This window comes from Balaenoptera borealis, assembly GCF_965194805.1.
Source record: "Balaenoptera borealis genome assembly, chromosome: 2".
In the NCBI taxonomy this organism is placed as follows: Eukaryota; Metazoa; Chordata; class Mammalia; order Artiodactyla; family Balaenopteridae; genus Balaenoptera; species Balaenoptera borealis.
The window spans coordinates 111,725,647-111,751,111 of NC_138867.1; the positions used below are offsets into that span (position 1 = coordinate 111,725,647).

The following is a 25,465-nucleotide window of genomic DNA, read 5'->3' on the forward strand; positions in this document are numbered from 1 at the left end:
GGTCATCCTTTGGCCTGCCCCACTGCCCCACCTGCTCTTGAGGGAAACACTGCAAGGACACATGAAAAGTCACAACATCAGTCACAGATCAAGGCCTCCATCACGCAGGGAATGTGCCCAAATTACAAACAGGCAAACCAAAGTGACTCTGGCAGATTAAGCAGTTTGTTTTGTTTTTCTGCTCCAGTTACCACACTGCTCTAAGACAAAAAATAACAAAGAAACACATGGCAAATTGTTTTTTGGGTATGGAGTCTTGACAGTGTTTTTCGGTTTCTACAGAAGTGCTTACAAAAGTATTTTTCAGCTGTCAGTGGCTGATGCTGGACACAGCTGTAGAGACTTCTGTCAAACTTTGTAGCAGTGGCATAATTATAGGGGCTAATTGTCAGGCTAAGTGTGAGGTGCCTTCCAAAAAGACTGCAGTGCCCTCCCCATCCCCCCACCTCCAGTTCTTCTAAGTGAAGATAACAGTTCGAACTTTGAAAACTATCCTTTTATCAACTGACCATTAGAGAATGTCTACCAAGCATCCAGAAAAACAATGACTTGGTCGCTGCCCTCAAAGAACCCACCTACAGCCTAATAGCAAATACCAAATATTTTCTCCCTTATATCGTTTCATTTAATTCCCACAACCCTGAGGTAGGTATGGTTATTATCCCCATCCTACAGGAGAAGAAACTAAAGCTAAGGGAGTAAATATTCTGCTCCAAATCACACAGCCAACAAGTGCCAGAGTCAGGGCTTTAACCTGGAATCTCTAAATCCTCGGGTATTGATGGGCACCACTCAGACCAGGGATTCCAAACCTTAAACTTGCTGTTCCAGTTTTTCTTATCAAACGAAGCGCCCCTCATTTCACCGACATCATTGACTTTTAGTTCTCCGCTGACCCAGGATGAAGAGCCTGGTACCTCGTGGTCAGGAACGCGCTGTCAGCGGTGCCTGTGCCCCCAGCTGGGCAGAGGGACCAGTGCGCATGCCTGGGCTGGGGAGCGCCGAACCCCTGGGGTCTGCGAGCGAAACCTGCAGCAATTCCCTCAGCACCTCGCACCGGGACCCCTCAGAGGCTTGCCCCCAAACGCCCAAGTCAGCACCCGCTGCTCAGGCCAGAAACCCACGAAGCACCGCCGGCAGTCAGGTCCCGGGCCCGCCTCCAGCTGCGAGGGCCCGGCGGGCGCTAAATGAAGGGCAGATGAGAAAGCAGCCCGGGGGGATCGAGGCGCCGTAGGCCGCGTAGCCGGGCGAGGGCGCAATGCGCGGCCGCAACGTGCGCAACGGGCTGGTTAGCGGCGTCTCGGGTGGACGCGGCTCCAGGCGAACGCCGCCCGGACGGCCGCGTGCAGACCCGAGGCCCGGGCCCCTGCCTCTGGCTGCCGGCCCGCACTCCGCGTTCACCGCGCGCTCGGGCTCAAGCCCGCCTCTCGGCCGCTTTCACTTTCGCTTTCGCTTTCCTGCCGAGAGTGTTGAGGAAAATGAAAGTGGCGGTGTCCAACAGCCGGCGTATCAGCCGTCGGGGCGAGGGGCGCAGGGTGCGGGGCGGTGGGCCTGGGGCTGGCGAGCTGGGGCCGCAGCCCGCGCCCGGCGAGGTAAGCGCACCCCTTTCCTGGTCGCCTCGCGGGCTCCTCCTTGCGGACCGCGCGGGCGGGACGCCAGGCGGACGTTGGGCGAGGGCCGGCGTGGCCGGGGGTTCCTGCGGTGGGTCTGGGAGGGCCTGAGATGCGGTACCAATGGGCTCTTGTGGCTCTGATTCTCCAGGCAGGGCTGGAAGCCCAGGGCGGGGTGGCGGGGGGCTCGGACAAACGCGCCAAAGATCTGGCTGCCTGGGGTCGAGGTGGGGCGGGGGCTCGCCAGGCCACCGCTCCCAGCACACGTTTTCTTTTTGTAGAAGGCCCCCCAAATCCCCTCCCCCCCCCCCCCCCGCCTCCACCGAGTTTCTGTAAAAATCAAAGTGGGAGGATGTATGTAAAATGCTGAGCAGAGTGTCTCACCTGAGCCCAGCAGGGAGGAATTCATAATTTACGCCTTCTTACCTATATCAAACTCCTCTGCTTGGGCACGCAGCCCCATACCTGGCTTGTTTGGCTACGTTTTTCAGATCTGGTGTACTTGGGCGCACCTGGGGTGCCTTTCAGGTGTTCCCTGAGCTGGCAAGCTTGCAGCTCATCTCTCTTGGTCGTAGGCATGGAGAGTACCTAGGCCAGGATGCCGCTCCCTCCCCAAGGCTCTGCCCAGTTGAAGACGGGCTGACTCTGCAGGGCCCCAACCTCAGGGCTGGCAGAAATGGTCAGGGGTGGATGCACTCGGGGACTCAGTCCATCCCAGACAGCACACTTTCTGTCCACTCTGTCCACCAGCAGAAGGGTGAAAGATGAATGCCCAGGTCTTTGCCCTTGGTCATGCCAGCTCAAAATTGGGCTCCACCTCAAGGCTATGGAGACAGCCCCTGCCCTCGCTTGTCGCCCATTCCCTGGCAAGAGAAAATATATATGCAGGGTGACCACAAGACCAGTTGTGTAGATGGGAGAAGACCCTAAGTGTTAGGAGTAAAGTGACTAAATCTGCAGGCACTTGACTTACATTTGAGTGATGACGGGTTTTGTAGGCAATACCAAGAACACCCCCCTTTTACTCAACTTTTGTCTCAGCCTAATCACATGGATCTGATCATAAGGCCCATTACTGAAAGAACACTTGAACAACCTTAACTTTGAAAACAGCCTTGACAAAAGATTAAGGTCCTAATTTTTAAAACAGGAGTTCCCCCTCTGTAACCTCTTCAGGGTGGTGGTGAGTATTTATTGCTTTTAGAAAATACCACCTTTATCATGAGCCAGAAAATCAGATTCTTTGATTTTGTGATGTACTTTCAACGAGCTATTCCTTTTCTTTGGAATTCGTTAATGTCTCTTCTCTCTTCTGTTAATTAAATTTAAGCTGTAATGTATGGTTCTCTCTCTTTCCTCTCTTCTGTCTGCGGGCGGAGAGGGAGAGGGTTGTAGTAGACACCATCCACAGCATTTTCACCACCCCAGCTTCTTGCTTCCATGTTCCTGAAAACCAAATGAATCCACTAAAGACCGAGCAAGCCTTCCCTACTACCTTCTTTTCTCGTGGCTTTATTATTCATTGGTTTAGCCACCAGCATGTGATGTACTTTATTACATTTTTCACAAGAAAATAATGCATGGGATTTTATTTTCCTTAGTATCTCAGGCCTTCAGAATTGAATTACTCATACTCTTCAGTCATGGCATACTATAACCCTTGGTCCATTTAGAGTCTGTCATTTTGTTTTATTTCGTTATTTCCTCCTTTTATCCTCCATTTCTCAATATGCTCCTTCCCATGCACGCACACTTAGGCGGCCATGGTGGCATATTTGTTTGTTCTTACAAACTACCTTTCCTAATATCTTCTCAGAAAATGTGTATCTTTGAAATGTATGTCATGTTTTGCTTTTGTTGTACTTATCTAAATAAATACTGCTGTGCTATAAATCTCATACTGTTTCTTTGTTTCCCTCAGCATTATGTTTTTAAGTCGAACCATATTGATATATGTAAGTCTGATTCATTAATCTTGGCTGTTGCATAATTTTCTATCAAGAGTGTACACCACAAGTACTTAACTAGTTCCCTGAAAATAGACATTAAGTGGACTCCAACTCCTTGCTTCCACAAACAGTGCTGCCCCAGATATCCTTTCCAGTGTCTCCGTGTGTTCTCCGGCAAGAATTTCTCTTAGATAGATCCATAGATAGGTATGAGATTGCTAATTCTGGGATACTTGTATGATGTCTTTTACTAAAAACTGCTACTTTGTGCTGCAGAATGGCTTCATCAGTTTCCTCCTACCAGGAGTCCATGAAGAGTCCCTTTTCCAACATCTGCCAGCACTTATTATTATCTAATTTACTAATTTTTTGTCAAACTAGTAGGTTAAAGCAGTACTCCATTTCTGTTTTAATTGAGCATCTCATCGTGTTGTTTTGCCATTTGTGAATTGCCTATTTGTCTCATTACTCTTCTTCTAGGTTTCTGATATTTTCTATCTGGTTTTCATTTTGATCCTTAAATATTGGTATGCTCACTAAAATGTTAATCCTTCGTGAAATGTCAATGTTGTAAATCTTCCCCTAGTCTGGTCTCCTATCTGTTAGCTTCATTTATGGTCTCCTTGTTATTATTATTAACAACTTTATTAAGATATAATTTACATACCATAAAATTCACCCATTAAAAGGATACAATTCAGTGGTTTGTGATATATTTAGAGGGTGTAACCATCACCATAATCTAATTTTAGAACATTTTTATTACTCCATTAGCAGTCATTCTCCAGTATCCCTTAATATTCCCCTCCCCAGCCCTAGGCAAGCACTAATCTACTTTCTGTCTCTATATACTTGCCTATTTCTGGACATTTCATATAAATGGGATTGTAACAGCATGTGGTTTGTTGTGACTGGCTTCATACACTTAGCATAGTGTTTTGGAGGTTTAGCCACACTACAGCATGTATCAGTAGTTTGTTCCTTTTTTTTTTTTTTTTTTAATTTTTGCCTGCATTGGGTCTTCGTTGCTGCACGCGGGCTTTCTCTAGTTGTGGCGAGTGGGGCCTACTCTTCGTTGCGGTGTGCAGGCTTCTCATTGTGGTGGCTTCTCGTTGCAGAGCACAGGCTCTAGGCACACGGGCTTCAGTAGTTGTAGCATGCAGGCTCAGTAGTTATGGCTCCTGGGCTCTAGAGCATAGGCTTAGTAGTTGTGGTGCACGGGCTTAGTTGCTCCATGGCATGTGGCATCTTCCTGGGCCAAGGCTCGAACCCATGTCCCCTGCATTGGCAGGTGGATTCTTAACCACTGTACCACCAGGGAAGCCCCAGTTTGTTCCTTTTTATTGCCCAGTATATTCCATCATGTGGATATACTGCATTTTGTTTATCCATTCATCAGTTGAGGGACACTTTAGATTGTTTCTGCTTTTTGGCTATTACTAATAATGCTTCTATGAACATTCATGTACAAATTTTTGTGTAAACATATATTTTCACGTCTCTTAGGTATATACATAGAAGTGGAATTGCTGGATCATATGGTGTGCCTATGTTTAAACTTCCAAAGTAGCTGCAACATTTTACAGTCCTACTAGCAGTGCATGAGTGTTTCAATTTGTCTACATCCTCACCAACACTTGTCTATATTTTGATTACAGCCATCCTAGCAGGTGTAAATTTCTAGCTCACTGTGGTTTTAATTTGCACTTTCCAGATGGTTAATGATATTGAGCATCTTTTATGCTTATTAGCCATTTGTGTATCTAATATGCTTATTAGCCATTTGTATATCTTCTTTGGAATAATGTCTATTCAGATCTATTTGGAAAATTTGATTGTCTTTTGTTATTGAGTTGTGTTATTTATATATTCTTTTCTTTTTCTTATGACATCTTCCGGAATCATCAAGGTGTCTTTGTCCCCATTCCTTCCTTCCTTCATTTCATTTAGTGACTTGGAATTCTGTATCCTATTAGGAGCCCTCATTAAGTTCTAAGCATAGGTAAACATATTTTCCTATAAATGCTAAAAATTAATCAGAATGTCCAACTTCATTTCAAACATAAGGAACTTTTTAGCATGTTTTTAATTCTCCTCTCCCACAGGCACATACACACATGTCTGCCTAAGAATTATTGAAATAATCTGGAAGCTTCCTATTGTTATTAACTCTTCATGCTTCAAAATACACTTTTATTTTTCTATTTTAGAAGTCTTAACAATTGCATTAATCTGTAACCTATTTGTGCAGTTGCTCATTGCACCAAGATAGGAAGGCTTAAACACATGTTTATTTTAGAGTTTTCATTGACTTACTGAAAATTTTTAGTGATTTGTGTCTCAGGAGTAATGCCTCTCTGGGTCTCTTATTTCTCAAAAGTATTCTTTGGAATCCATGCTATTCTGATCCTCATTTGACCTTTGCCAGCACAAAAGCATTCTAAAATATTTGCAAATGCTAAAGTCACTTCCTCATGTTTTACTGAGTTTACTTTAGCTTGGTTAAACCAAGTGCAATATCAGTTTGTGTAAATTTACCACTAGCTGAAGGTTCATATAATTGCCCTCCCCAGGGTCAGAAACTGGCTGGAGGAGTATGAAAATAGCTTTGAAAATTGAGCTGCTTAATATCTTACCCTAAAAAGCTTAACATTTTAACATTTTTGTTTATAACAGTATCTGAGGATGAAGTAAAGTGGGCACTCTCATAGTAAAACTATGGTAAAACTAACTTGGATGGAGTTTATCAAAACCTTTTTAAAGTGTCCATACATTTTATCCCAGTAATTCTACTTTCAGCATGTATCCTAAAACATGTTTGCCTTTGGGCTTATTTCAGGTGGTGCAGGGTAATTCTAGGTGGGATACATTTGCAGCAGCATCTAACACTGACTCCCATGGTAAGAAAGTTATTCCTCTGGTCAATTCCTTTCCAATCTTCTGATCAAGGGAAGGAGAAAAATCTCAGCTTGGTGCTAGTATGTCTTTAACACCTTGTTAAGCCTTCCTAATCTCCCACTTGATATAAAAGGATGAGCAAAGGGATAGCAATATCAACTGTATTTTCATGACACTGTTGTGTTTTCCATTGTATTTATTTATTGTGACTGCCTTCATTTATGACATTTGATGCTGGTTTTCCATTTACAACAGTAAATAAGGTTTGCTTTTAAAACACCTTTATTTAAGGGCAAAAATGAGTTGATTTAAAGAGAAATGTTAAGTACAGTACAGATGACATTTAATTATGGCAAAATCATAATGTTGATGTATGGATGACTGAAAGGTGTGAAACACAACCCTAAGAAATAATCTGAGCTTCAGACACAGATTTTAAATGGGGAGGTGTTCTTATATATGGGGCTGTTCCTCCCAGTGTGACTTCCGTTATCATAAAGTTAGAAACCACTCCGTTGTCTACCAATAAGGGATTAGTTAAGTGATTTTGATACCATGGGAAATAGTGATAGAATAGTGCCAACTATTAAAGTATATCTAATGACATGGAAAAATTATATACTGTTAGATAAAACAAAGCTGGTTGCAAAAGAAAAATATACACAGTATCCTAATGTTGTTAAAAAGAAAGTGTGTATATGTGTATGCCTGTGTGTGTGTTTGTGTGTGAAAAATTGGAAGAAGTATTTACAGATAAGTTATCTCTGGACTGTTGGGAGTACAGGAAATTTTTGTGTTTTCCACTAATAAACATATGTCACTTTTGTCAACAGAAAAACAATTTAAACATATAACTATTTTTAAATTAACATGTCCTAACCTTAACAGAACTGCCTGGTATTTTGCCATCTGCAGGCATTCCTGGGTCCTTATATGCTCCTAGAATCCAGTTAGGTCCCTGTGGCCTCCTGCAAAGCCATGGGAGGATGACAAGACTTTCTTGTCACCCTTCAGTATCCTCCAAGGTACTTGTCTTGGTGGGTATATATTTATACTTTTGGAGTAAAATAGAATATATCTAAACTTCTTTGAAATAATTTTTATTCCCTCTTCTTCTCAATAGCCCTTTTAGGCTGGACCAAATTAGGATCCCACTTTTTCAGCAGGTCTGAATCATTAAATAGCAATGGAGGAAACGCTGAGAGAGGTTCTCCTAGTTTCTCCTTTATTATCTTTCTTTAACTTCTGCATTATGCTACTGACCATGAAATTTCTACATGTTACATATAGTCATGGTTCTGTTTCACCTGGGTTGAAGATAGGTATATTTAAATTTAGACGCCTCCTTTCCAGGATTACAAAATCTCCCTTAGGAAGAAAAAAAAGTTCACTGCAAGGCCTAACGCTTGGCAGAAACAATTGCTACTTTTTTCCTAGTAGAAATTCCGAGAGTGTTAGTTCTTAGAGCGTGTTCCTGGAAATCCCTGGACTCCTTTGTGGGAAAGGGGTTGGCAGGTCCCTGTTAAGTGAGCAAATGGTGTCTCTATTTGGAGGTGGTCTTACAGCCCTAGTGCAAGCTTCCTCCTTCTACAAAGGGTGGTAGGCGCTGCCCAGGGTGAGCCAGGCAGGTCCTGAGCCTAAAGAAGGCCTGCTGCTGCATTCCAATAATGTATGGAACTTGACTGGCAGACTCCTCCCCTCCTGGGGTCCTTCAGCTCCTCTCCACCTCACTGCCACCGCTGTGGTTCAAGCTCTCACATCTCTTGTCTGGATGACACAGTGACCTCCAGCTGGTCCCTGCCTCCCCTTCCCATAACCTCTAGCCTTTGTTTTACAAAAACCAGCGTGTATTAGTCTCCTGTTTTTGCTGTAACAAACGAACACAAAATTAGTAGCTTGAAACAATCCAAATTTATTATTTTACAGTTCTGAAGGTTTCAGAAGGGCTCTTTTCCTTCTGAAGACTGGAGGAGAATCATTTTGTTGACTTTTCCAGCTTCTGGAGGCTTCCTGCATTCCTTGGCTCATGGACCCTTCCTCCACCTTTAAAACTAACAAGTCTTTCTCACACTGCATCACTCTGACACTCATCTGTAGTTGAATCTCTCTTTGTGTCCCTCTTATAAGGACACTTGTGATTACATTGGGCCCACCTGGATAATCTCCCCATTTCGAGATCCTTAACCTAATCACATCTGCAATGTCCTTTTTGTCATGTAAGGAGATATATTCATAGCTTCCGGGGATTCAGACATCATCATCTTTGGCGGGCCCATTATTCAGCCTACCACATAGTGTAATCTTTTAAAAACACACGCATCCAACCATCTTACTCCTCTGCCTAAGGCCCTTGTTTGGTGCTCCAGTTCTTAGAGGATAAGGACATCTTGTGGCTGGGAGTGCTGTGCAAGAGCCCACATCCCTTCTCCACCTCCATCTGCCTCCTCTCTCCCCACTCTGCCTCTGGTTTGTTGCCTGTGATCCAGCCTTTGCACATGGTCTGCTTTTTACCAAGGATGCTTGTCCTCCTCCCACTCCATCCCAGGCTTCTGAGCTCCCTAGGATGCTCTCTTTGGGACCTGTGCCATTCTGCTATCACACCTACCATGAGTTAACATCTTCGCATTTATTTAGGTGATCATATGTGTGAGTAAGTAGCCCTTACAGGCAGGGGCCATGTCTATTTTTGGCCCATCATTGCATCCCAGCATAGTGCCTACTTGTGGTAGATGGTTAATAAGCACTTGGAAACGAATGAATAAATGAATGAATATTAGCAGCATTGTCATCACTCTCTAGCCCCTTTACCCTGCTTTTGCTTCTGTACAACATTTATCACCTCTTCTGTTGTGGCCCCCCTCCACCAGAATGGAAGCTCTGTGAGAGCAGGGACTTTGTCTTTTGTGTCCATGCCGCTATTCCCAGGTTCTAGAGCAGTGTCTGGTGCACAACAGGCACTTGATAAATATTCAGAGAATGACTGATCTGGAGGATGCTCAGAATCTCTCACAGAGTTCTCATATTTGACCCTTCTTTGAAATCAGGTTTTATGAAGGTTTTCATTTTAATTATTCAGCCTAACTCAATAATCAGGCAAATTGGCAGAGACCTCCTAAAACATTCACCTATTTTTTAAAAAATATTTATTTATTTATGGTTGCACTGGGTTTTAGTTGAGGCAGGTGAGCTCCTTAGTTGCAGCTTGCTGGGTCCTTAGTTGTGGCTCCAGGGCTCCTTAGTTGTGGCTCACCAACTCCTTATTTGTGGCATGTGAACTCTTAGTTGTGGCATGCATATGGGATCTAGTTCCCTGACCAGGGATCGAACCCGGGCCCCCTGCTCTGGGAGCGAGGAGTCTTATCCACTGCGCCACCAGGGAAGTCCCTCACCTATTTCTATGAGGATTAAATGAGTTAATAAATGTAAGTCATTCAGAGCAATGTCTGGCACACGTGTAAGGGTATGCTGCTGTTGTTAAGAAATACTTGAGGACTTCCCTGGTGGCGCAGTGGTTGAGAATCCGCCTGCCAATGCAGGGGACACGGGTTCGAGCCCTGGTCTGGGAAGATCCCACATGCTACAGAGCAACTAAGCCCGTGTGCCGCAACCACTGACCCTGCACTGTAGAGCCCGTGCTCTGCAGCAAGAGAAGGCGCCATAATGAGAAGCCCGTGCACCGCAACGAAGAGTAGCCCCCGCTTACCGCAACTAGAGAAAGCCAGCGTGCAGCAACAGAGACCCAATGCAGCCAAAAATAAATAAATAAATAAATTTATTTAAAAAAAAATAAAAGAAATACTTGAGCCCTTGATCATTTAGAACTTCTACTATGTCTGTTACAACTCTGTGGGGGGGAGGGGTCCCAAACACAGAACTGAGTGAGTTCTCCTGTTTCTTACACCCGGACAGGACCCAGGTCTTCCAGCTGCCTGGGGACAGGCCTAGGTTGGGGGCTTCAGGTGGGTGATTTGAGCCATAACTTGTGTTTTTTCTGTTTTGCCTGCAGATGGCAGCAGGCCCTGGACTTCCCTGCACTGCAGGCAGTCGTGAGGCCGCCGAGAAACAAGAAAATGGACTCCCTCCTCCTGAGGACAAGAATGCCAGCCACCAGCCATGGGTGAGCTTAGAGGTTGACCAGAGTTTTTCTCTTATTTGTTCTACATTATTTGGTTTTTGTGTGTGCGTGTGTAGGAATTGGTGCAAATCACACATGTTTGATGTTGAGGTAGTTTGTTGATTTTCACAGTTTGTTTATAAAAACAAAAAAACAATAGCAGTGAAACCAGAAGTATTACTAGAATGTTGCAGAGGGGATGCAGGGCAAGGGGGCCATCCTCTGCAGTGTGAGTGTGGTGTCCCTTCCCTTCTGCTCCTTGGGCCTGTCCCCTTTTGTCATCCTAGGAGGTGGTACCCACCCAGACAGTCCCTTTAATTCAACAAGTGTGTGGTAAGCCAGAAATATGAGGTGTTATTTGTGTGGACTTTGTTGGCCTTCTTCCAGTTGCTCATAGGGTGGACTGTTCGTGTACTGCTGGAGAGCCATCCCTGGCCCAGCAGGGCCCAGGGTTTCTGTCTGCTTGCCCTGACTTTGCAGCCCCCTTGGAGGGCTTCTGCATCTGATCTTCCCTCTCATCCCACAGCTGGTAATTTCACAGCTCTAGTTTATCGATCCTAAGACTCCCCATTAGTGTTGTAATCTGAGCAATTTGAGTGGAGATTGTTTATATTCTGTTTCAATCCTATTTGTTAGCTTTACCCTCAACAGACACTAATTCTAAGTTTTATATTTGGGAATAAGGGTACTTTCTGTCCTTAATGCTAAGGGCAACTACACCACTTCTTGGCATTCTAATGAGGGGTCTAGCAAAAGCCTTCCTTGATTATCAGCATCTTCTAGGTTTGGTGGTGTCCTTCCCTTACCTGCAACCCTTTAGGGCCCTGCCTGACAAAGTTTCTCTGACATCTTCCCTCAGTGTCGCAAGTCTTTCTTTGCGAGGAACTTGATGATCCCCACCTTCACCCAGCCTATGCCAGCTTTGCCACAAGCCTCTGTGCATTAGGCACCATGCTCCACAGTTTACATCTTATTCAATCTCCACAAAAACTTGGTCAAATAGGTGATATAATTCTTCTGTTACAAATATGGAAACCAAAACTCAGAGATTAGATTACTTACAGAGCTAAAATGTAGCAAGCCAGAGGGGCAGCCCAAGGTCTCTGTAGCTCTTGCCTCTTATCAGAAAATTAGGCTGACCACCTATGGGTAGAAGATGAATTATATTTGTTCTTGTAGACTGAAAAAGGAACAAAGTGAAATTAATGGGAAACCACATTATAATTCCCAAACAACCCCCATCTCTAAATTTACTATCCTGATTTTACACAATATTATTTTTCTTTCTTATTTTATTTAACCTGAATTGTTGGCACACACTGGTAAAATTTGCCTTTATTACTGTTTGCCTTATGTGCATCATTATGTGTACCAATTGATGCAAGGTAGTTTAATTGTTCATTTGAAGAACCTGTAACCTCCATAAATTGGAAAAGTTTGATTTCAAAAATTTGAAAATTCTTCCTCTGTACCCAGGATGTTCGGTGACTTGTTTGAGGATGAAGACACTGACAAACCCTAAACTCCCTGAGCATAACTCTGTCTCAGCCTAGTTCTAGTAACTGATGCAACCCAAGTCTAAATTGTCAAAATCAACTATTTTATAAACCAGGTCACTCATAAGTACCTGCTGATATCTGAATGTTTTAAAATATTACAGTTAAAACTGTGGTCAGTGAAAGAAAAGCTGTCCTTTGTTCTGTGGGACCTTTCTGAGCACTGCTTTGGGGCACTTATTCTCAGGCCACTCAGGACAAATAGCCTCAAGGACACATTAACTCTGGATGTTTCAAACTGATAGACTTATACAATAGTCACTCTCACAAACAACAGTCACTAACTTGAGATTGTGGGGTATTTTTTCCGTGTCCTCCTTTTTAAAAAATTTTATTGAAGTATAGTTGGTTTAAAATGTTGTGTTAATTTCTGCTATACAGCAAAGTACAGCAATGTATTCAGTTACACATATATATTTTCTTTTTCATATTCTTTTCCATTATGGTTTATCACAGGATATTGAATATAGTTCCCTGTGCTATACAGTAGGACCTTGTTGTTAGTACACTCTATATATAATAGTTTGCATCTGCTAATCCCAAACTCCCAGTCGTTCCCTCTCCCATCCCCCCTCCACCTTGGCAACCACAAATCTGTTTTCTATGACTGTGAGTCTGTTTCTGTTTCGTAGATACGTTCATTTGTGTCGTATTTTATTTTATTTCTTTTAATAAGGTTTATTTTATTTTATTTTTTTATAAATTTATTTATTTATTTATTTTTGGCTGCGTTAGGTCTTCGTTGCTGCGTGCGGGTTTTCTCTAGTTGTGGCCAGCGGGGCTACTCTTCATTGCGGTGCATGGGTTTCTCATTACGGTAGCTTCTCTTGTTGCGGAGCACGGGCTCTAGGCGTGCGGGCTTCAGTAGTTGTGGCACGCGGGCTCGGTGGTTGTGGCTCACGGGTTCTAGAATGCAGGCTCAGTAGTTGTGGCACACGGGCTTAGTTGCTCCACGGCATGTGGGATCTTCCTGGACTAGGGCTTGAACCCATGTCCCCTGCATTGGCAGGTGGATTCCTAACCACTGCGCCACCAGGGAAGCCCTGTGTCGTATTTTAGATTCCACATGTAGGTGATATCATATAGTATTTGTCTTTCTCCTTCTGACTTACTTCTCTTAGTATGATAATCTCTAGGTCCATCCATGTTGTTGCAAATGGCATTATTTTATTCTTTATGGCTGAGTAATACTCCATTGTATATACATACTACATGTTCTTTATCCATTCATCTGTTGACGGACATTTAGGTTGCTTCCATGTCTTGACTATTGTGAATAGTGCTGCTATGAATATAAGGGTGCATATATTTTTCTAATTATAGTTTTGTCTGGATATATGCCCCGGAATGGGATTGCTGGATAATATGGCAACTCTATTTTAGTTTTCTGAGGAGTCTCCATACTGTTTTCCATAGTGGCTGCACCAATTTACATTCCCACCAACAGTGTAGGAGGGTTCCCTTTTCTACACCCCCACCTTCAGCATTTGTTATTTGTAGACTTTTTAATGATGGCCATTCTGACCAGTGTGAGGTGGTACCTCATGGTAGTTTTGATTTACATTTCTCTAATAATTAGTGATGATGAGCATCTTTTCATGTGCCTATTGGTCATATGTATGTCTTCTTTGGAGAAATATCTATTTAGGTCTTCTGCCCATTTTTCAGTTGTGTTGTTAATTTTTCTCTGTTATTGAGTTGTATGAGCTGTTTATATATTTTGGAAATTAAGCTCTTGTTGGTTGCATCATTTGCAAATATTTTCTCCCAGTCCATAGGCCATCTTTTTGTTTTGCTTATGGTTTCCTTGCTGTGCAAAAGCTTATGTTTGATTAGGTCCCATTTGTTTATTTTTGCTTTTATTTCTATTGCCTTGGGAGACCTACGGAAACATCAGTACGATCTATGTCAGAGAATCTTTTGCCTGTGTTCTCTTCTAGGAGTTTTATGGTGTCATGTCTTATATTTAGGTCATGTCCTCTTTTTTTTAAAACAGCTTTATTGAGATATATTTCTCATACCATGCAATTCCATTTAAAATGTACAATTCAGTGGTTTTTAGGATGTTCACAGAATTGTGCATTCATCACCAAAGTCAATTTAGAACATTTTCATTACCCCAAAAAGAAACTGTGCCCCTAAATTATCACCTCCCCAATCTCCCCATTTCCCCAGCCCCTGGCAACCACTAATCTACTTTGTGTCCCTATAGATTTGACTATCCTGGATCATATAAATAGAACCATACAATATGTGGTATTTTGTGTCTAGCTTCTTGCACTTGGCATGATGTTTTCAAGGTACATCCATGTTGTAGCATGTGTCAGTACTCCATTCCTATTCTTTGCCAAATAATATTCCATTATATGAGGATACCACATTTTGTTTATTCATTCATCATTTGATGGACGTTTGGGTTATTTCCATGTTTTGGCTATTATGAAAAATGCTGCAATGAGCATTTTTGTGTACAGGTTTTGTGTGGACTGTGTTTTATGACTCTGTAAGCTGTAGTGACCAAGTCCTGTTTTTAAAAATCTGAGAAAGGAAGAGAACTAAGTTGATGTTTGACATTTAAAGGGACAGTTTCTATGTGTAGATGTAGAACTGCATTCAAAAAGATTATCTATCTAATATGAGGCTAAAATCAAAAGGTAGTAGATCTAATTCTTCTCCATTATCACTTGAGTTTTCTAAGCTCTGTCTTTTAATATTCTTGCTTAAAAAAACACAAGAAAGAAATATGTATTGGTCCTTAGGTCTCACTTGAAATAATGTAGAATTAGTTTGAGTGGAGGGTTGTGCAAGTACCTTTTTCCAGATGTATTTAGCAAGTGGGTGGGAGAAGTGAAGGCATGGATCAGAGAGAGGAACAAGGCAGGAGGAGAGTCTGGGGTGATGTTGGTTCAGCTTCGCCAGGGCCTACGCTCATGGCCACAGGGCACTGGGCAGTCATACTTAGTGTGGCTATTGCTTGTTATCTGGGTGATGTTCTTCATAGCTGAGTGCTTCTGTGTCCACTTTCACTCTGCTTCTGACTCACAAAGCTCTGGTGTTGGGCTGTTGGTTTTTAGTAAAAGCAGGTGTTGAGAAGAATATGTTGAAGGGTGAATCAGCCCCTAAGGGACTCTGAGAGACATGGTCCTAAAAACATTTCCTGGCTGTTTGTTGTGTTTTTTTTTTTAAACACCAGTTAACAGTTTTCAGTTTAACTGTGTTTTCCTTCCTGAAGTCTTTAAGTGAGACTAGTACTTGTGATTTATTCTATGCATTGTTTTCAGGGAGTTCCTTTACTTGTCAAGTCTGGGCTGGAGGTAGAGGTGGGTTTTTTTTTCCACACCAAGTATGCAGAAATAGGAATGATTTGAATTTGTCTCCAATTTATTTTTATATCTTTATTTTCCTTCCGTTGGGTAATAGAGGTCGCATTTGGGAGCATTTTAACTGAATTCTAACTTCAGGTGAGTCAGTCAGCAGGAATTTTTATGTATTATTTAATGCCTGGTTGGGGGGGACATCATAAGAGAAGAGACCATCAAGGATCTCTTGATCCTTGTGCCCTCAAGGATCCCACATTCTGGTTGGAGAGTCAAAACTTTATTCCTATCTGTTAACATGCAATACTTACACCAGTGAGTGCCCAGAAAAGCCCATGTCAGGGGAGACTTCGTGAAGCTTGCCCCTGGGCTTTGGTAGGCTCAGGTAGGAGAGAAGAAGAAGAAGGCTACAGGTACACAGATGTGAGAGCAGGAGTTTCACAGGGAGCGGAGGGACCATACCCAGTACACTGGGTTGACTGGATTTTGGTGGTGGTGGGATTTGACTGTCAAGCCAAGGAGTTTCACTTTAAATATCATAAAGAATAGGAAGGAAAGACTTTTGAACAGGAGGACAAGCTTACTGTATAATGTAGGGACATTTATTTCCATTTTACACCTGAGGAAAGCAGTGTTTTTCAAATACTGTCTTTTCAAAAGATTCTCCAAAATCACATGGCTGGTGGAGGTTGGATCTGCCAGACCCCAGAGTCCACACACACGCCTGCCCCTGCACTGGCCTGCGTTATCTGCAGAACACAGGCTGGTCTCCGGATCACCAAGGCTTCCCCCAACTCTGACCTCATGTGACCCTCTGAATCTATACATGACTGCATTTTTTTGTTAGTGCCACTCCCTGGGCTGATCCCATCTAGGGGAGAAAGGGGACTTTGGGTAAGTCACTTCCCAGCCTATCTGAGGCCCTGGGAAAGCAGGGACAGGAACCCAGCCAGGCCTTCATGGTCTGCACAGCAACAGTCTGGACAAGTTCCGAGAGCTGCAGAGATTGCCAGGGGAGTTTTGGAGCTACAGGTCCTCAGGCATGTCTTCCCTCCAAAGTGGGAGCTGCAGGGCAGATCGAGGTCCGGGCAGGGTGACAGCACAGCTGCAGCCACAACACAAGTTGACTCTTGCTGCTACCCTAATCCTCCAGCTCGGGCAGGAGAATGTGAGGACTTGGTTTGTATTGAAGTTTTCCATTCATTCCTTTGTTTATTCCTTTATAAAGTATTCAGCAAATAGTTAAGCACCTAAAAGTTATCAGCCTGTGGGCTTAGAGCAGCAAACAAAACAGCCTGCCCTCATGGAGTTTGCAGTCTGATCCAGGAGACAGGCAATACTTTATAGAGTATCTGGGAGCAGTAGGTGCTATGAGTAAGAGTCAAGCAGGGAAAGGGGTTAAAGTGACAGGCTAGTCCAGGAAGACTTCTCTAAGGAGGGGGTCTTTGAGCAGAAATCTGGGTGAAGCCAGGGAGCAAGCAATGTGACTGTCTGTGTTCCAGGAAGAGGGAACACCATGTCCATAGCCCTGAGTTGGGATTGCTGGCAGGGCAGGAAGGAGGCAGGTGCACCAGGGAGCCAGGAGAAGAGTGGGAGGAGGGGCTGGCCTTGCAGGGCACTGTAGGAAGGTAGGATTTTGTTCTTGGCCCAGCTCTAAGGTGTGGTTGAGGCATTGTTCCTGGCTGGTTGGACTCTAAATCTGCAGGTCTCCCAGATCCTGCACATCTCAGTATCCTTCTGTATAGACAGACCCTCTTCTGGCAGTATTAACCACCATTTGTTCTGTTGTTTGCAATTGTGAGCCCTATCTGATACAGAGCTTTGCCAGGAGAGAGAGGACAACTACATTCAGAACTCAATATTGACCAGCTTTGTAGTGAAATAAAATTTGTTTTTAAGGTTAGAAAAGGTGTACTTGAATATTATGTTAAAATGTTTAAATTCTGGTTGGAGGGGCTCCACCTTGACAAAAAATGGGCCTTTTATCATCACTGTCCCCTCTTCTAGGAGCCACAAATCCTGGTTCTGTCTCCCTCCTAACCTGCCAGCTGAGGGCCTAAGTTGGTCACCCTCGCTTGACCTTTCTGGTCTCACCTGTAGAATTTGGCTAGTCATGACATTCTTGCTCAAAGCGAAGGAGGGAGAAAAAAAATGGCTAATTGAGGGTCTTTCCCATTTTGGAGGTCTCTGATTCTGTGGACAGGTTCCACAGAATGTGCTTCAGGGGGTTAGGATTATACCTTAAGTGATGTCCAGGGGGTTGTGATTTATATTTGTATTTTGAAGCCACCCCCCCTTTTTTTTTTTTTGCTTTCAAACATTTTTACAACTGTCCTTGATCTTTATAAAGTAACTGTATGTCACAGTGGTGCAAAGCTTAGAAAAATAGACATGGTCCTGAGAGCCAGATCCACCTTTACTAACTGTGTGACTGTGGGCATGTCCCGTAACTTTCCTGTTCCTCCACAGTTTCCTGAAAATGGGAATGAAAATAGTACCTACCTCAAAGGATACTCTGAGGATGAATGTGATGACGCATCGAGCATAGGGCCTGGCTCAGGGTAATACCTCAGTGAATGGCAGCTACAATGATGATTATATGTAATTATTCCCATTTAACAGGAAGGAAATTCTAGACCAGGGAGGTCAGGTGACTTGCCTAAGGTCATGTGGAGAGTTAGAGGCAAATCTGGAAATAGGAACCATGGCTCATGGAGTCCCAGGCCAGTGCTCCCTCCCCAGGATTCACTTTGGTCTCCAGGAGAAAATGTTAATATACAGAAACAGTTCTGAGTCTAATCCTTTGGCAGCTGGTTCCGGCTGTTGTAGGGGATTGGGGGACAGGGCTTCCTCAGTGCATAGGACCATCAGTCTTGGGCATTAAGAGCCCCTCAGGGAGGGGCATCCATGGTAGCAGAGGCAGGGAGCCTCCTTCTTTGTTTTCTGAGAGGCGGAGTGGGGCTGGGGGTGGTGTGCTTCCAGCGCTCCTCTTCCCCATTCCCCACCCTTGCCTGGTGTTGGCCAGACCCTGCACCACCCCCTGCCCCCTCCCCAGGGCAACAGAGACTGAACCTGGAGTGGGGAGGGGACAGGTACAAACATGCAGTTGGCAGGTGGGTACTCTAGAACTCTCTGTCCCTGAGCAAAGCTGGGCCCTTACTCCTGCAGCAAACTGGGTGTGGGAGGAGTCTCCCTAAGACCCTTTGGAAAAACCAGCCTGACTTTTGCCCTGTGGGTCAGGAGTGGCAGATGCCCTTTCCATCTGCCCTAGTCACACTGTCACCTGAGGACCGCTCCCATTGGTCTTAGATACACAGTTGTGGCCCTTGCTCCTAGAAAAGTAGACTTAAGGACTACCCAAGTGGGTTTTCCCAGGGTATGGACAACTCTTAGAATTTTGCTTGAGATGGTATAGCACACTGGAGAAGTCCACAGTCAGTTAGGCCTGGGTTTGAATCCCAGTTCTGCTTCTTTGTGTGCGTACACAGGTGAGTGGGGGGTGTACTTGGGAAATTATTCAGCTTCTTCACCTCTCAGTTTCTACATCTGTAAAATGGGAACAAGAACAACCTACCTCACAGATTTGCAGTTTGAATTAAATAAAATAACCTGTGTGAACTGTTTAGCATGTGCGTGGCCCATGGTCGCTATTTTTTTATCATCCTTGTCATTCTTATTAAGCATATCAGTGGGCTCCACTAGTCTGTGGGTGGAAACAGCTTTCACCTGTGGCTCAGCTTCATGTAGGCCGTGCATCTGCCATGACTCAGGAGCCTAGAATGACTGAGCCAGAAAGCTCAACCCTGTCTTTGCTGTACTATTATTTGCAGTCATTTCTGTTATCTGGGGTGGGTAATCAAGTTTCTGCTGATGTGTAATGCCATGCCATTTATTTCCCTGTTTCTTTTCTGTTTAGTTCAGTGTTCTTGAGAGAAAAAATAGTTATATAGTGAAAATGTATTGAGGGTTTTATACTGAAAGTTTTATGTATATTATCTTCTTTAATTCACATAATGACCAAGTGAAGAAACAGAGGTTAGATGATGCCTAAGCTACACTGCTTTCATGCAGCAGACCTGGGCTTCACAGGTCCAGTTCCACAGTCCACACTCAGCCCTGTACTGCCTCCCTAAACAGGGCAGTGGTTGACTTTGGTGGCCTTGAGAGATCAGGTAATCTGGTCTATCCCCCAACCCCCTTTCTGTGTGTCACAGAGGGGAGAATCTGTCCCACTTTAGAAACTTTCCTGAGAACACTGTGGCTCTTCCTTTGGTAGCCATTTCAGGGTCTGTGGGGACAGTGGCTTCTCTCTTAGTTCCCTTGTAGTGTCCTCTTGAGGCCAGCTGTCCGTCCTCGAGGGTCGTTCTGTTGAGAGTGTGCTCCGTCCTCAGGTGGACACGCAGACAGTGAGGGTGACGTTCCACTGGCACGCAGGTGGGGGGGTCTTCTGCCACTCTCACTGTGGTGCGTGGCATCCAGTGCAAGTGTGGCCAGACATCGTCCCTGTCTGCCCTCCAGCCGAGTTGCCTGGCCACAGCTGACTCCTACCTCACAGGTCTGTATCCACCTGGTTCTGGGAGCAGAGGAAGTGGCCTGTGGGCCAACTGGGTCACTTGAGGAGATTAGTGGCCATGTTCAGCATGGCCTGCAGTCCCTGGGTGACCCATGTAGGGGTGGATCTGCTGCAGCCACTGAAGGATTATCTAAGGAGCCTTGAAGCCTGAGAGCCAGCATACGCGCTGGGGGAGTCTTCATTCAACAGGCAGTTATTGAGCACCTATTGTGTGCCTCAAGAGGCCCCCTGAAAGAGGCGTCAGGCATGAGATGTTGTAGGGCTGCGTCCAGCCCAGCGGGCAGGACCGCCAGTGGCCACCAGGGAGCATCACCACGCTCAGAAGGACCCGAGGCTGGCAGAGAAGCCAGGTTGGCTATGTTGCTGTTTATCTGAGCTGCTTCCATGACAACCAGGAGATAAATACCTGAGGTCAAGCAAATTCTGGAGCAAGATTAGGGTGTCTGGACAGGGTGGGGCCTGTACTGTGATTTGGAGACCCTTAAGTGACCAGACTCTTCTGGATGGCCTATTCAGTATGTTTTAATTAGTTTGTTAATTAGTTAATGTCCCGCTCTATTCCAGCAAGGATTCAAAGTTGACTCCATTTAGCAGCTATCTTAGAGGGAAGAAAAGTATCCTAAGCTTGCTCTGAGTCAAATGTTGGGGTTTAGACCCCACGTGGGTCATTTACCAGCTCAGCTCCATGCTCCCAGGGCTGGCTCCTTGGGAAGCATGGCCTTTGCTGCCAAAGCTGGTTTGCAGCGTTTCTGTGATCACCTCCTGGTTCCTTTGCAACAAGTGGCCCCAACGTCTTCCTGCCTTGAAGCAAACCACGTGACTTCAGAGAAGCAAATCTGACCTCAATTACCAGGTGCAAATATCAGTCACTGGGAGTAACCAGGAGGCCGGTGTCCCTGGTCGTTTCAGCCTCTGGCGTTAAACATTAAGAGTGCACTGTTCAGAGTGTGATAAAGGCTGTCTCTCACAGTTTATGATTTCCAGTAAACCAAAGGACTTCAAGGAAGGGCCAGGGACAGGTGAGAGACTCCAGTCCTGGCCCTCCACTGAGCTGGCAGAGCAATTTCTGCAGGAGCAGAGGCCGCAGCTTCTCAAGGCTGTTCTAAAGCAGAGCCAGAGAACCACGCTGCCACGCCACGTGAGGCAGGGCCAGCTTCTGCACCCAGCCAGGCAGCTACGTGTACTCTCAAGGTGGCGATATGGAAAAGGAAGATTTCTGTTCTCAGTGTGCTGGCCACTGCACTTGCTTCCTGATGGGTGCCAAGCCAGCTAGTAGCCCTGAGCACATTCCTCTGTCAGTCTGGGCAATAGGCATCTGGAGCTGCTCTCACAGAAAGCTGGAGGAGCATTTCCAGCATCTGGAGGCTGCAGATACGTGGGCCAAGATTCCTCAGCATCTGATCACAAGGAAGCTGTAGGTAGGCAACATACCCCACCTTGGCCTGGGAAGGGAACTGAGGTCCCCCTCTCACCCTCCAATGCCATGAGGGAGACCCTTCTCAGTTTCTCTGGAGCACCTAATCCAAGAGCAAAGAGAGAAGGCAAACATCAAATTAAATCAGAATGCAGTTAACAGTAGCATGCATTCATTTAACAAACATTTAATGAATACTCCACTGTATAGCACACACTTCGTCAGATGCTGGGCATATAACTGTGGACAAGGTTCCTGCTCACATGGAGCTTACGGTCTAGTGCTGGAGATAGAAAATAATTAAACAAACACATAAATAAAATGGCAACACAGTGAGTGCTGTGTAGCAAATTAAAATAACTGATGTGTAGCAAATTAAAATAACTGATGTGTAGTCAAGTGACTGAATGACTACTTTGGATTACGTGGTCAGAGATAGCCCCTGAGGAAGTGGCATTTAAGAGGATTCCTGAAAAAGAAGAAGACTGAGGAAAGAGCAGGTGAGCAGTCATAAGGTTACCAGTCCTGACTGCTATTGGAGCAGGAGAGCCAGGGTGACAAGAGGAGAGGAAGAATGTTCTAGAACATATGTTCTTGATGAACATATGTTCATCAAGTTTGGTTAACTTGATGCTTTGGGATTTGTGACACTTCTTTTCTATTTTCTGAATTATTCCCTAAACATTCATTCCGTAAAACTTTATTGAGTGTCCTTTGTGTGCCAGGCACTCTGCTGAATTGTGGTAAAACCAACATGAATATGTCAAGGTCCTTCAAGAGGTTTTCAGTCTGTTGGGAGAGTTAGGCCAGGAAACCAAGACTGTGGTATGTGCTGTGGTGAGACAATCAAAGAAGGTTAGTGGGAGCATACAGAGGGCTTCCCAATCCCTTTGGGTGTTGAGGGGAGGAGACAAGTTCAGTAAGGCTCCCTGGAGGCAATGACACCTGAGGGGTCTTGGAGGATGAGGTGAAGTTAGCCAGGTGAAGAATACAGAGTGTATGTTCCAGGCGGAGAGAGTGGCTTGTGCAAAGGCCTGGAGGGGAAGAGTCAGCGCATGTGAGAAGGGTTCTGGAGCAGAACAGATAGCCAAGAAGTCTGTGCTCTGGAGCCTATACCAGACACTCAAGAATAGCTTGTAGAGTTAAGACAGATTCCTAAGGAGCCAAGTTGGCAACAGGCAAAGGCTTAAGGGAAGGATGCTGGGGTTCATGAGCTCAGACCACTCTCTGGGCCTCCCTACCCACCGGGAGTCATCCCATGGGAGGACCAACTCACTCCAGGCAGACATTTCCCGAATCAGAATATAAGATTCACCTGAAGCAGGCACACAGATGGGAGCATGCAAGTATTTGAACATCCATATGAACAAATTTGACTACTTGGTTTTTGGAGGAAAGGGGGCACTGAGATAAAACCTATTAATGGATGTTTAGTGGCCGGTTTTCATGCTTGGTTTGTGACACTGTAAGCGCAGGAGCAGAGGTTCTTTTTAGTTCTGAAACTGCTGATTCAGTTTGCATGAGGATATTACTTTTTAAGGAACTTTCAAAAACACCTAAAATTTAATTGTAGCCATAGTTGAGTTAGAGAATCCCTGGGTGCAGAATTTTCTCCACCTTCCAGTGTTTATAGAATCTGACATCACTTGGGGTTGGAGGGAGACTCTGGGGAGAAAGGCCAGGAGCCACTCAGCAGGTGGAAGGGCCTTACCCTGGGACTCTATCTGTGGGCGGCTGTATGGAGGTTGTTATTAAGACTGTCAGCTTCTGAGTGTCCTCCTGATGGCTTGTCTGGCCAGCCCTTCAAGATCTTAGCAGGAGAAGCCTATAAGAAGGCTGCTTTACATTTATTTATTAGTAAAGTTGACCCTTTAAAAAAGTTTTACATTTGTATTTCTTTTGAGAATTCTGTTCACATGTATGTTAGAAATTGCTAGTTGTTTCCAATATCCATTCCCCCCTCTTTCTTAGTAAAAAAACCCAATTTTTAGCTGAGCCGTTTGCCACCCAACTGAAAGGCTATGTTTCCCAGGCTCCCTTGCAGCTAGGTATGGCCATGTGACTGAGCTCTGGCCAATGAGATGTAATCGTCATGTGGGACTTCTAATAAGTCTCCTTAAAAGGAGAGGGGTGTGCCCTTCTATCCACCCTCCCTTTCTCCATCCTACTTCCTTAAATGAGGGCACGATGACTATAGCTCTAGCAACCAACATGGACCATGAGAGCTGTGCCCTATGGATGCGGCAGAATGAGCTGGAAGAAACCTAAGTCGCTAATGACTCCTGGAGTTACTATGTCAACCCTGAACTGACTGTGAACTTTTTTTTCTTTTTTTTTAATGTGAGAGAGAAATAAAATTCCATCTTGTTTAAGCCACTGTTGTTTTCCATTTTATGTAATTGAACCAAATTGTAATTAATGCAAAATGCTCTGTTTTCCTCTGAACCATTTTTTTCATTACTGGTCTGTGTTTTTTTTTTTTTTTTTTTTTTTTTGAAGGATATTTCCTCTCTGTAAATGTTGTGAATATTTTTCCAGTTTTTGCTTGCCTTTTGATTCTGTTTGTGAGTTCTGTTTTTAAAGAATTGGTGTTTTTTAATGTTGTAATATTGACAGACGTTTAAAATGCTATTTGCTTTTGTATTTAAAGTCCTTCTCCATTCAGATCAGATAACATTCACCAGTGTTTTTTCTAGGTTTTTTTGTTGTTGTTGTTAACAGTTTCCCTGTTTATATTTAGCATTGTCATCCATTGGTGAGTGCTGTTGGTGAGTTTTGACTCTTTCTTAGGTCATAAGTTTCTAGCCCCAGCTACTCTCCTAGCTGTGGGACAGGAGCCAGCATCACTTCTCGTTTACACCACCTGGCCTGGCCTGAGCCTCCACACTCAGGCCAGCACACTCAGCACACATCCCGTCTCCGTCTCCTTCCCCCACTCACCGCTCCTCTGTGGGTCATCTACCCACTACCCAGGATAGCACTCTGGGCTTCTTCTGGAACTTCTGTCTTTGCCACCCTGTGTTCAGCTCTATTCCAGATCATCTCTAATTCCTGTTTACCTAGACCAGGGCATTGACAGACATCCCAAATATCCTAGGAGCTTTTTGTTATTTTTTTCTCTGAAAAGGAAATATGAAGAATTTTTATATATTTTTTTCCAGGTGGACATAGAGCTTTTTAAATTAAAATCTTGTTTTCTTTTAAGAGGAATGAACTATGTTTATCACCTTAAAAACTGGTAAGTACAGAAAAACACCAAACTAAATAAAAATAAAAGCCTGAATCTCTCTATTACTAGTACTTTGTAAAAACATAAAAAGTAAAAAGTAAAAGCCCTCCACTCCGAGAAATAACCTTTATCAACAGTTGATGTATCTCCTTCTAGACTTATTTATACAAGCACATGTAGAAGATATGTATATGCACAATTTTGTTTGTGAAAACTGGATCTTGCAGTGTATTTGTTCAGCAACTAGCTTTTTACAAACAGCAATATAATGTGTACATCTTTCTAAGACAGTACAAAGAGACCTGCTACATTCTTTTTAAAGGCTGCATGGTATTATTCCATTGTGTGGATGTACCATGTTTTAATCTTCCTTCCTACAGATGAACATGAGGTTTTCTGATGTCATCCTAATATATATGAGGCTACTATAAACATCCTCATCCTTATACTTTCATGCATTTGTGCTGCCGTTTCTGTAAGATTTCTAAAATTGGGATTGTTGAGTTAAAGAGTATATACATAGAAAATTATAGATGCTGCCAGTTTCTTCTTGTCAAAATCTTGTACCAATAAATGCACTGTCCTTTTAAATGGTCCTTTTGCCACCAGGTTCCCTCCCCACTGGTTCATTCCTTACTCTGTTGCTAGATAATGTTTATAAAATTCAGATCTGATCATGGCTTCCCCTGTTTAAAAGATCTCTTGTTGGCTCCTCCTTGCCAACAAGACAGAGTCCAGATACTGAGCATTCATCCAGGATCCTTCTCAGTCAGTTTGGGTCCTCTGGGAAGAGGACACCAAGATG

General features: G+C 44.1%; 1 protein-coding gene across 5 annotated transcripts in view; it reads left to right on the forward strand.

The window, feature by feature from the left end:
* Positions 1–1,467: 1,467 nt before the first annotated feature.
* The window catches only part of LOC309622816 (uncharacterized protein), a 99,170-nt gene continuing 75,172 nt past the window's right edge, over positions 1,468–25,465 (forward strand). For all 5 annotated transcript variants that reach the window (XM_082379029.1, XM_082379028.1, XM_082379030.1 and 2 more), the window contains exons 1-2: positions 1,468–1,592; positions 10,464–10,574. In XM_082379029.1, the coding sequence (XP_082235155.1) occupies positions 1,479–1,592; positions 10,464–10,574 (225 nt within the window). In that variant the 5' untranslated portion in view covers positions 1,468–1,478. The remainder of the gene's footprint in view (positions 1,593–10,463; positions 10,575–25,465) is intronic.